The 11,865-nt window shown below is 53.1% G+C and overlaps 1 protein-coding gene across 1 annotated transcript; it reads left to right on the top strand.

Moving 5' to 3' along the window:
• Positions 1-2,238: 2,238 nt before the first annotated feature.
• Positions 2,239-6,567, top strand: RAP2B (RAP2B, member of RAS oncogene family). The gene has a single exon (XM_030280264.4). It carries the CDS (start codon positions 2,411-2,413, stop codon positions 2,960-2,962), a length of 552 nt encoding a protein of 183 aa, XP_030136124.1. The 5' UTR covers positions 2,239-2,410; the 3' UTR covers positions 2,963-6,567.
• The last annotated feature ends 5,298 nt before the right edge of the window (positions 6,568-11,865 follow it).

The following is an 11,865-nucleotide window of genomic DNA, read 5'->3' as shown; positions in this document are numbered from 1 at the left end:
GACCAAGCTGGGTGGTGTGGTAGCTCTGCCCCCAGAGTACTTCTAGGAGAGGGGATCAGATGGTCAGTGAAAGGAACAGCAAGAATGAGTGGAGAAATGGCTTAAAAGCTCCCAAGGAAACTCAGTTATTTGGTTTCCAAAGGATGGGCTAAGAGACAACTGCCAGAAGAAGAGGCTGGAGCCACTCAGAGATGTTCCTCACGTTTCCAGGAGCTGCAGTGCTGCTCTGGGAAACCATGGCCCAGAGTGTCACAAGGTTAAGGGTTACCTGGGCACAGCCTGGAACAGAGGGGACCAAAGCCCAGCCCAGGGCTGTGACAGGAGATAAAATACCTGCTGCACCCCAGGCTCATGCACAGCAGCTCCAGAGCAGCCCTGGGGCTGTGATGGGAGATAAAATACCTGCTGCACCCCAGGCTCATGCACAGCAGCTCCAGAGCAGCCCAGGGCTGTGAGAGGAGATAAAATACCTGCTGCACCCCAGGCTGGCCTGCACAGCAGCTCCAGAGCAGCCCAGGGCTGTGACAGGAGATAAAATACCTGCTGCACCCCAGGCTGGCCTGCACAGCAGCTCCAGAGCAGCCCAGGGCTGTGACAGGAGATAAAATACCTGCTGCACCCCAGGCTCATGCACAGCAGCTCCAGAGCAGCCTGCAGCCCACAGGTTTGCAGGTTCATGAGAAGAATGTGCACTGGTGGAATCGGGGGGCCTGGCAGAGCAGCACCCCAGTTGGGACACTCAGCTGCCACGGCTGCACCCACAAGCCACACACGGCCCTGACGGCTTCACACTCGTCACTTATTTAACAAAGCTGTTCCAACCATTGCCCATCCCACAGCTGGGCTGCTGGAACACAACGGTTCTGTCCCTCGGGAGAGGATTTATTTGCAAAGACTTACACACCAGCAGCAGAGGGGTTCAGCCTGAGCTCCAGGGCAGTACTCACCAGAGGATCGGTGACCACGGGGGTGAATCCCCACAGCGCTTGAATGCTTCAAAAATCATTTCAGTAGAATTTAGCCTCTGTGAAAATTGCTCAGGAAGAAGAGAACATTATTTACAAAACCTATGTCAAATCCTTTACACTTTGCTTGCCCTGAGCGCTGTGTTTAGATTAGGCTTGGAAACAAGGTGTGGTAGAAAGGATCTAAATGTCACCACCATGTGAATAAATACTGAGAATTGTAAAGAACTAAGATGCAACAGCAAAGACCGGAGGGTGCCAAAACAACTACCGATACTTTCGCGGCTAATAGGAAGTCCAAGGGACAGCTTCTACAAAGAGCGGCACTAGCCGGTCCGGTGACTCAGCCCTGCCGGTCACGGGCCACCAAGCAGCACCAACACCCGGCAAGGGCCGCACGTCCGGCCCGAGCCCCCTCGGCAGCCTGGGGGACACCGGGACACGGGGCTGTCCCGGCGGGCTGCCCCCGAGCCCCGAGCCCCGAGCCCCGAGCCCGAGCCCGGCGGCGGGGCCAGCGAGGCGGCAGGAGCCCGGGGCACCGAGCCGGCTCCCGCGTCCCGGCCCGGCACGGCCCGGCCCGGCACGGCCCCGGCTGCACGCGGCGATAGCGCGGAGGTGCGGGACACCGGGCCGGGCAGCGCCGAGAGCGGGCGGGCACGGCGGCACCGGCACGGCGGCACCGCGCTGCTGCGGGACCCCGGCGGGAGAGCCGCGCGGCGACCCCATCCCGATCCCGATCCCGATCCCGATCCCGGTCCCGATCCCAATCCCGTTCCCGTTCCCGTTCCCGATCCCGATCCCGATCCCGATCCCGATTCCAGTGCGGAGGGCCCCGGGCGGAAGGGGACGCGCGGTGATCCCTATGGCGATCCCTATGCCGATCCCGATCCCGATCCCGATCCCGGTCCCGTTCCCGGTCCCGTTCCCGTTCCCGGTCCCGGTCCCGGGCCCGGCCCCGCGGCGGGCGGGAGTCACACAGGCGGGGCAGGCCGGGGCGTGGATCGCCGCTCGCTGGCGGCAGCCAATGGGAGCGGGTGACGCCGCGCCGCAGCCAATGGGCAGGGGCGGGCCGATCGCCGCAGCCAATGGGCGAGGGCGGGCCGAGCGCCGCAGCCAATGGGCGCGGGCGGGCCGCCATGGGCCGCGGCCGCGCCGTCCCGCCCCGCCGGGACCGGGCCGGGGCCGGGGCCGGGGCCGGTATCGGCTGCGCTGCCGCCCTCTCGCCCTCCCTCCCTCCTTCTCCTCCTCAGCCCCTTCCTCCTCCTCCTCCTCCTCCTCCTGCTCGGCGCTGCCCGGCGCGGGGCTCTCCCGGCGCCGCTCCGCAAGGCGCGGCCGCCGCTTCCCCGCCCCGGCGCGGGGCCGTCCCTCGTCCCCTCCCTCCGCCCGCCCCGTCCCCGCCCGCCGCGGCAGCCCCGAGCGGGAGGCGGCGGAGGGAGGCGGGAGCCATGCGGGAGTACAAGGTGGTGGTGCTGGGCTCGGGCGGCGTGGGCAAGTCCGCCCTTACCGTGCAGTTCGTGACCGGCTCCTTCATCGAGAAGTATGACCCCACCATCGAGGACTTCTACCGCAAGGAGATCGAGGTGGACTCGTCCCCGTCCGTGCTGGAGATCCTGGACACGGCGGGCACCGAGCAGTTCGCCTCCATGCGGGACCTCTACATCAAGAACGGGCAGGGCTTCATCCTGGTGTACAGCCTGGTGAACCAGCAGAGCTTCCAGGACATCAAGCCCATGCGGGACCAGATCATCCGCGTCAAGAGGTACGAGCGGGTGCCCATGATCCTGGTGGGCAACAAGGTGGACCTGGAGGGCGAGCGCGAGGTCTCCTTCGGGGAGGGCAAAGCGCTGGCCGAGGAGTGGAGCTGCCCCTTCATGGAGACCTCGGCCAAAAACAAAGCGTCCGTGGACGAGCTGTTCGCCGAGATCGTCAGGCAGATGAACTACGCGGCGCAGCCCAACGGGGACGAGCCGTGCTGCGCCTCCTGCGCCATCCTCTGAGGGCGGCGGCGGCCCCGCGCCCGGCGGGCACGCTCGGGGAGACGGCAAAACCTTCATCGTGGTGGAAATGTGGCTTTTCTCGGCGTCTACGTTTCGTCCAGTCTCGGTCATGGCATGTTTCCTGTCAGTGTCGGCGGCGGGCGCGGGAGCAGCCGGTGCCACCGCCCGGGGAGCGGAACCACGCGGGGAGCGCGCCCCGGGACAGCCCCGGGACAGCCCTGGGACAGCCGCGGGGAGCCCGGCCGGGAGCGGGGCCCGCACCCGGGACAGCCCCGGGACAGCCCCGGGACAGCCGCGGGGAGCCCGGCCGGGAGCGGGACCCGCACCCCCGGGCCAGCGGAGCCCGCACCCCCGGGCCGGCGGGACCCGCACCCCGGGAGCGGGGCCCGCACCGGCGCCGCTCGCCGCGGTCTCTATGCAAGCGGGAGCGGTGCGGGGCCGTCCCGCCCGGAGAGTTGCACATGGAACCGGGACTGGGACCCGATGGTGCTGCCGGGCACGGGGCGCCGGCAGCGCCGCCGATGTCCCTGCGATAATTGCTCTATTTTGTTTACTGCTGTATCGGATGGGAGTTTGCAGGAGAGTGCTAGCGTGGTGGTTTTTCTCCTGGTTTTATTTGTTTGTTTTTGGTTTTTTTTTCTAAATCAGCTGTGAAAATGTTACAAATCTGCACAATTTTTTAGGTGTGCGTGTGTGTGTGATTTCGTTGTGGTTTTGGTTTTTCCTTTGGGGGGGGGGGCGGTGGTGCTGTTTTTGCCGCGGGGTTTTGGATTTGGGTTGGCAATACCTGATTTTGATGACTAGCTCTCTCAAGTGCAAAGACTTCCCATGAGCGACGCAGGGCCAACAGCAGCCCTGTGTCTGTAGAGTGCCTTCAAAACTCAGCTGTTCCAGCCGGTGCCAACCTGTGAAAGCTCCACAGAATCCCATTATCTATTACTCCAAAAACTACTTAACAGTTTCCTTGCAGTAATCACACCGAGCAAGCCAGGACAAAAGGGCCTATTGTTAGTGGAATTTATTTCTTATTTCCATCTGAGCCTTTTAACTGTTATTTCCATGTCTTGCAAGTTTGGGCTTCATTTACTTCAAATTTACAAGAATTTAGTCTTTTGGGATTTTTGGGTGGGGGGATTTTTTTTTGTTCTATTTCCCTTTGATTTTGTTTTTGTCATGGGATGTGCCTCCAGACAGCAAAGAAGGAAATCTTCTCGTTGTGATGTATCAAGAAAACTCTAACAACTGTCATTTTAATTGCAGACATGCATTGAAGAGATGTCTATCCATTTGAAGAATTTTAATACAAATGCTGTTTTTTAGAAAACAACTTTGTGCATTGTTATGTATCACATGAAACACTGACTTTCACACAGGCTCTTAATCCAGATTTATATCTCAGTAGCAGTGAAAAGTGGAGGGGTCGCTTTAGCTAAGAACAGTGGTGAGAAAAGGCAAACCACATGCTGTTTTACCTGATATTTAGCCATTTTTGATGCAGGTTTTTGCTCGTGTTCAGGGCCTGGCCCAGTGCTGCCGAGCTGTGGGAAGCAGGCTGTGCTCAGAGGCAGCCTTAGGAAGGTAGTGTGGCCTTCCTGCAATGGCCCTGTCAGATCAGGCCCTTTTTCCCTCCTGGAAGCAGTGGTTTATTGGGGTGAAGTTCTAAAGGTCAGTTATTTATGAAATTCAAACTTTTGGTCTCATTGCATTATCACTTTAAAATGATAAACCAGACCTTTTTGTTTTCTGGTTTGCAGAGGGGCTGGGGTGGGAGGAGACCTGTGCCTCCCCTGAGCTGGGAGGTCCAAGAGCTTCTTTACCTGTGTTCTTTGCCCCTTCTTTAAAGGTCTGCACACAAAACCTGCAGCTCTGTTTTTCCTTCTCCCCCCTGTCCCAAGAAGTCTTGAAATTATCTTACCTCTCAAAAACAAAGGTTGAGCAATGTGTAAAGGGGTTTTCAATCAGGCCAACTGAAAAGTGACTGCCACGATTCCTCTGTGATTCTGGTAATTTCTCCTTTTTAAGCAGGAGAATTTTGTTCCTCAGCACTGGGAGAGCAGTGTGTAGTGCCAGTTTGATGCAGTTTTGAAATGAAAATTCCATTTGTGCTTTAGTCACAATTGGATACTTTTTGCAGTAACATCAAGGATGTGCTGAAGGTGTTTGAGCTTGTATGCTCAGGGGTTTCTCCTGCCCAGTTTGGGGCAGCAGTGGGGCTGTGCCAGCCTCAGGGACACAGCCCCAGTGAAGAGCAGAGGAGGAGGAGGCAGCCCCAGCGCTGGGACCTCGCTGCACCCTGGGATAGACACATCACTTCACCCCCGTGTTTAGGGGAAGCTTGAAAACCTCACTGCAGCTCATCTTCCAGGAATTCCTGAAAGTTCCTTAGAAGCCAGAGGACTCCCATGCTGGGAAGACAGGGGAATAACACTGACAGAAGGGGTTTCTTTTAACCCAAGTACTGCATTGAAAGCTGAGGAAGCTTGGCTGCTGCCACATCTGCAGCTGGCAAACTGCATGTCTGATGTTAAAAAAAATAAATGTACATCTCAGTTACTGCCATGGTTCAATTTTGCCTTAAGTTCAGTGGGAATGTACAGTTTGTAGCACCCACCAGGCCTTGATCAGTGCACTGACAGCAACTTGATGTGGTTGATAAGAGCAGGTATTTCTTGTGCCCTCCCAGGAGCCAGCAGATCCCTCACATTCCCCAGGGCCTGAGGAACAAAGCAGAAGTGGGTGTTTGTAGCACACAAAGTCCAGCTTTGCTCGGCCTGGCAGAGCAGCTGGGGGCAGCCAGCTGAGCTCTGTGTTGTGCTGGGCCTTCCAGTGGTACATTCAGGGTTTGGCCAAAAAGCTGCATTTCTTAAACAGTGGAGCATTTAAGCAGCCGTGGCACTGTCTGATCAGGGTTTTGAATGTATTTAGGCATTCCGTGTTCTCTGTGACTGCTGAGGACAGTACGAAATGTAGAGCTCAGTGGTCTGATCTTCCAAATACTCTGAAGTGTTTTGGTGCTTGTCAAACATAGGCCTTGTCTATAAAAAGTCTGAAAAAAATCATCCTGCTTTAACTTGACTGAGTGATGAAAGCTATATTAGCTTCGACACTTGAGGGAAATGTTGTATCAATATAAAGGTACTCTTTATTCCTTTTCCCTGTGGGAATATGTTGCACCCGTGTCAATACAGAGGTGGTATATCACTCTTTTCACAGTGAGAATTGCAAATATTTACTTGTTTTGGAAGAAAAATTACATTCCCGGCCAAAATACTTCCTGACATCGCAGAAGTTGTGTAAACAAGGCCTTGGTTTAAGGCTGGTCTTGTGACCACATATTTTGCTGTACATAATGATTGTATTTTTAAAAATCCGAGCTTGTTCTGTGGCAAGAAGTGTCTGCAGCCGGTGTCTGTGACTGTGACCTGTGCTCAGCCCCGGCCAGAGCTGCGTGCTGCTCACCCACGCTCGGGATTCCTGCTCGGATGGTGCTGGAGCTGCTCTGGAACTCTGTGCCTGCGGGATCCTGGTGGTTCTGCTTCTCTCGAAAGAATGTACGGCGAGCTGTTTGCGAAGGGCATTTTAAATAAAGGGCAGCTGGCTCTTTATGACTTCCTCACTTGGGTACTCATTGTGTGCAGGTGTTGTTGGGGCTCAGATTTCCTCCAGGAGTGACAAAATGCAGAAACGTGCATGTTCTGTCAGGATTCCGTGCTGAGAGGGGTGGCACGGGTGCCTGGGGTGCGTGGGGAGCAGCTGGGGCTCTGCTGCCATCAGAGGCTCTGTCCCTGCCCAGGTCTGTACCCCTGGGCAGAGCTGCTCCTGGTCTGCTGAGATCTGAGACCGGCTCTGGAAGCAAACCGAGCGGATGAGCTCAGTTCCAAGGGGAAATGGTTTTAAATATTGATATTCACAGCTTACAGCCTGTTCCTACAGTGTTCCCAGCCTCGTGCAAAATGTGTATGTCCAAGACTCTCCCTCCTGTCATTGCTGCAGCAGTGTTTGAGAACCTCCTCCTTGCAGGAATCCAGCATCTGCCCAAACTGCAGAACTTTGTGTCTGGGGCTGACAGGCTTTGGTAGCCATGTGTGCAGCAGATGAGAGGGATGTGAGAACAAACTTTCATTGCAAAAGGCAAAAGACATTCAAGTGAGTTGCAGTGACAAGAAATGGAGTGCAAGTGTATTGCTGGGGCTGCGTGGGTTGGGGTTTTGGGCTTTTTTGTTGATTTTGTGTTTTAATTTGTGTCAAGTTTGTTAGTCTGTCATCAGAAATCCTGCTGTGTTTCCCAAGGAAGAGTCAGTGTGTGTGTGTGTGTGTGACCTGACTTCACTGGAACCAGAATTCCTCCCTTTCCAAAGCTGATCTCACCTCAGTGACCTCAGTTCTGGTGCATTCCTGTGGGACAGTCATTATGGTGCTGAAGGAGCCCCAGCAAAACCTGGTCGAGGATGATGAGCGGAGGTGTTCCTGCAGAAAGCTCCAGAGCAGTTTTCTCTGGGGCTCTTTTAAATTTCTGCAGGGTACAACTGCTGCAGCCGACACTGGGGCTGCTTTGCTGCTGTCCGTGCCAGAGGTGCACAAAGCAAGAACTCAAATCCTCAATCTGCACCACCAGTGAGTCCCAGATCCTGCCTAAACCACTGTAAAATTGGAAGTCAGTTAACCATTGCAAGTCATTCAAGTAAATCTGAAAATATTGAAAGCAGCTGTTCTGTATTGACTCTGTTTTTTTTGTTTTGGCAGTCTTGGGTGTTTTAGAGGTTTGGGTGAAGAGCAGACTGATCAAGAAGCCACAGCTTTGTTTTGTAGTCCTTGACAGAGATTTTTAAGAAAAGGGTGCCTGACATGGAACTTCAGCTGCAAGGATTCAAACCCCACTTATTTCTACAAAGTTCTGTAAGGGCACATGATAAAAAGTGCTTAGTTAATAGATTTGGTGTCCAGGTACAGACAGATCCCAGATGTTTCTCCTCTGCATGACAGGCCAAAATGATTGTGCAAAAAATGCTGCAGCAATGAGACTGGATAGAATGATCCAAAATTGCTACAGCTCTTGCCTTTTGAAACAATCAGGTTAAGTTCTTGCACTAGGATGAACGGGGATGTTTTAGGTTGCTTTTGAGGATTTTTGTAAATGGACTTCTGGGTGAAAATGATCTGAACTCGAAGTTGGCTGTTCTTTCCTCGGGTGGCTGTGAGGTAGCTGTGAGGTAGCTGTGAGGTAGCTGTGGGGTGGCTGTGGGGTGGCTGTGAGGGGCTGTGGGGTGGGCTGTGAGGTGGCTGTGGGGTGGCTGTGGGGTGGGTTGTGGGGGGCTGTGGGGAGGTCTGTGGGGTGGCTGTGGGGTGGGCTGGAGGCAGGACACACAGTGCCAGCTTCCCCAGGTGCCAGACACGTGTGGGGCAGGGCAGGGAGCAGGATGTCAATCTGGGGAGATGGGCTCCATTCTTCTGTTTTGGGTATAAAACATCCTTTTGTGTGTGTATTATGGATTTGCTGCGTTTTTTCCCTCCTTACATCGCTAAGCAGATTCAAATGTGCAAAAATAATTTGTACAATGTGTGTTCTCCACCAAGGATGAATTTGATGTTTAGACTGAGCTTCCCTACGCCACCAATCACCAAAATCTCTTTTAAGCTGTGTGGAACTTTCTAGTGATGATTGTTGCAGTGTGACTCGGGGGGCTTGGGAGCTGTGTGTGCTGAAGGAGGAGAGGAGTGATAATTTTATCCCCAGAATGAACCACAGCCGTATCACGTACCCCCTTTCACATGGGGAGTTTGCTGCCAGGTTTACTGGTGATCACCAAAGTTAAGATGAAAGCATTCTAACAAAGTGCTTGAGTCATTGAGTTTCTAATGTTTGCAATCTTGATTTCCCTTCTTTTTGGGATACTCTGCTGCATCCCAGATTGGCTGTCTATTTTCTGCTGGGTTTCTTGTTTCAAATGTTATGTTTGTTTTAGTGTGGGTTTTGCTTTCCCTTTTGTTGTTGGATCTTTTGGTTTCCCCTTTAATTAAAGGAAAAAGTAGAGAGGAGATTTCACATCTGAGTGGCTGTGTGGCACAAGCTGCACAGATTCCAGAAATACATCCCATGTCTCCACACATTTTTGCAATAAAGTTTAAGGAGAACATTGTATGTTTAAGGTATTTCTAAGGCCTGGACTCTCAGCAGAGAAACTGCTTGGAAAAGATTATTTCCAAGAGAACTGGGTCAGCCTGGAGTGAGTTAGAGTTCACAGATACTGAGGCATTTCTTTCCTTACAGTATTACTGTGCTTCAGCCTCTGCAGTGACAGTTACAGATTGCTCAGCATAAATATTTATGCATATGTACAAAGTCGTATCTGGTATCCACAATTTGGGAAACATCCACGTTTTTCTACTTCTAGCACAGAAAATAAGGAACTGTGTGCCTGACTCGCTCAGCATCAGACCAGTAGCATAGAAATTGAGCGTGTGTTTATTTAGCCAATTATAAGCACCCAAAAGGAGTTCTCTGGATTCTCTTCAAGCGCTTTTGACCTGGCACAGATTAGTTGAGCATTGCTAAACCAGGAGGTCCCCATGGTGATTAAAGGTGAGGCCTTGGCCTGTCTGACCCGTCTGGTTTGTGGGCAGCTCTGTCTGCAGGGGAAACCAGGCTTGTGGCAGCTCTGCCACCTTGGGGACAGGGGGCCAAAGCTGCTGAGAGCCCAGGGACAGAAATTCCTGCACTCCTCACAGGCTTTGGGAGGCTGGGGTTGCTCAGTGTGCGCTGGTGCAGCTGTTCCAGGTGTGCTGAGGCACCCAGGCACCACTTTCAGGAGTTAACAGCAATTAACTGATGAGGAACTGGAGTTCATTTGGAAAACCTCTTTGTGCATACTCATGTGGGGACATAAACTGTGTTATCCCAGGATGGAAATGCACCTAAGCAAATGTGTTTGGTGCCCCCAGTGCCAACAATAGAATTGTTAATATAAATTCATTACCAAAGTTGTTTGTGCACTGACTTAACACTGTTTGAATTTGAACTTGACGTATTCTCTGATTCTGTGGATGTGTGTCCTTAATTCTCCATTCTTTTGTAACCCCATTGAAATCAGAGCCTTATTTAAGCAAATTTAACCACAGCCTGGATTTAAATATTTCACATGCACCTAGTAGTGTGATTATTTTTTAAAAGCTGTAATTGCATTATAAAAGAAAGCCTTCCTTCCCCTGTGCCTTTAGCTGAATTCTCAGCTGTCTATAGTGTAAACTTTAATTTATTTTTCCCCCTCTCTGTGGGTGATTTTACCCTGAGGTGATACTGGGTTTATGTAAATTGTGCATCTATCTTGAAATGCCAACAGGTGTATTGTAAGTTTTGGTGTGGTGTGTGAAAAGGCAGAGATGCTGTGGAACACCTGCAGCAGTGGCCACCAGGAGGGGAAGGGTTTGGAGCTGTGTGCCCGGCGAGGGCCTGGGAAGGGCTGGAGCTGGAGCAGCCCCAGGAGCATCCCCAGAGATCGGAGCAGGGATGGAGCTGATCCCCAGGAACATACCCAGGAACATCCCCAGGGCTCGGAGCAGGGATGGAGCTGATCCCCAGGAACATCCCCCAGGAGCATCCCCAGAGATCGGAGCAGGGATGGAGCTGGAGCAGCCCCAGGAGCATCCCCAGAGCTCGGAGCAGGGATGGAGCTGATCCCCAGGAACATCCCCAGAGCTCGGAGCAGGGATGGAGCTGATCCCCAGGAACACCCCCAGGGCTCGGAGCAGGGATGGAGCTGGAGCAGCCCCAGGAACATCCCCAGGGCTCGGAGCAGGGATGGAGCTGATCCCCAGGAACATCCCCAGAGATCAGAGCAGGGATGGAGCTGATCCCCAGGAACATCCCCATGGCTTGGAGCAGGGATGGAGCTGATCCCCAGGAACATCCCCAGGAACATCCCCGTGGCTCAGAGCAGGGATGGAGCTGATCCCCAGCGCTCCCTCTGCAGCTGCTCGGGCCTGGATCGAGGAGCACAAGTCAGACAGAGCCGTCACTTGATTTTTTTCATTTTTCAGTGGCTGCCAAGAGCTACATAAGCCCCTGAACTATGTCAGAACTGGAGGGAGAACAAAGGTGCCCTGAGTTTGCCTTTCCCTCCTGCCCTGCTGCCTCCTCTGCACTCAGGAGCTCTGTGAGCCCCGGGGTCTGTGGGACACTGCAGGGCTGTGCAGTCACATGGATGAAAATACACGTTCCAAAATGTGAAACCCTCAGTTCTCAGCGCTGTGCTTCAGGCAGCCAGCCTGCTGCGCTGCCCTGCTGGAGGTACCAGGCTGCAGAAACTTTGCAGAAGGAAAGATGAGTTCTTCCCCTCTGAATAAAACTGGAGAAATTCTCTGGGATCCAGAGGCTGGGTGGAAAATGCATGATGTGAGTAGGCTCAAAATTGAATTAATTACAAACTCTTACAATTTTTAGTCACTTGAAACGGGGTCAATTTCAAATCAATCTCTTCGCAAGATGAAACACACTGACTTCAAAACGAGTTTTTGCGGTGATACATCACAGCACTTATCAAATTAACAAAGGGCTGAGCCAGCAGGTAGTGAGGTCCTCAGCTGGGGCTGAGCTTTCTTCCAAGGGCAGGTATTATTTTTAAGTCTAATAGCTACCCTTATGGAAAAAGCAAAACTTCTCCACATATATTTTACCAAACTGGCCGGCTTTTCTGAGCCCGTTTGGGCAAAAACTGAGAGTCAACACATCTTTTTTTAGATTTTTTTTTTTCTTTTTAAACTTAGATCAGTGTCCACTGCCAGCTGTACTGGAATGGACAAGTTGCAGGTTTGGTTCCTAGAGGGAGTAGCTGTTAATACTCATGGTTAGCCCATCACCTTCCCTGACAGCCACAGGGGAAGGTTTCAAGAGGAAGGTACTCGATGTT

This window comes from Taeniopygia guttata, chromosome 9 (assembly GCF_048771995.1).
Source record: "Taeniopygia guttata chromosome 9, bTaeGut7.mat, whole genome shotgun sequence".
Lineage (NCBI taxonomy): Eukaryota > Metazoa > Chordata > Aves > Passeriformes > Estrildidae > Taeniopygia > Taeniopygia guttata.
Note: the sequence above shows the minus strand (reverse complement) of the source record. Positions and strands in the feature narration are given on the sequence as shown.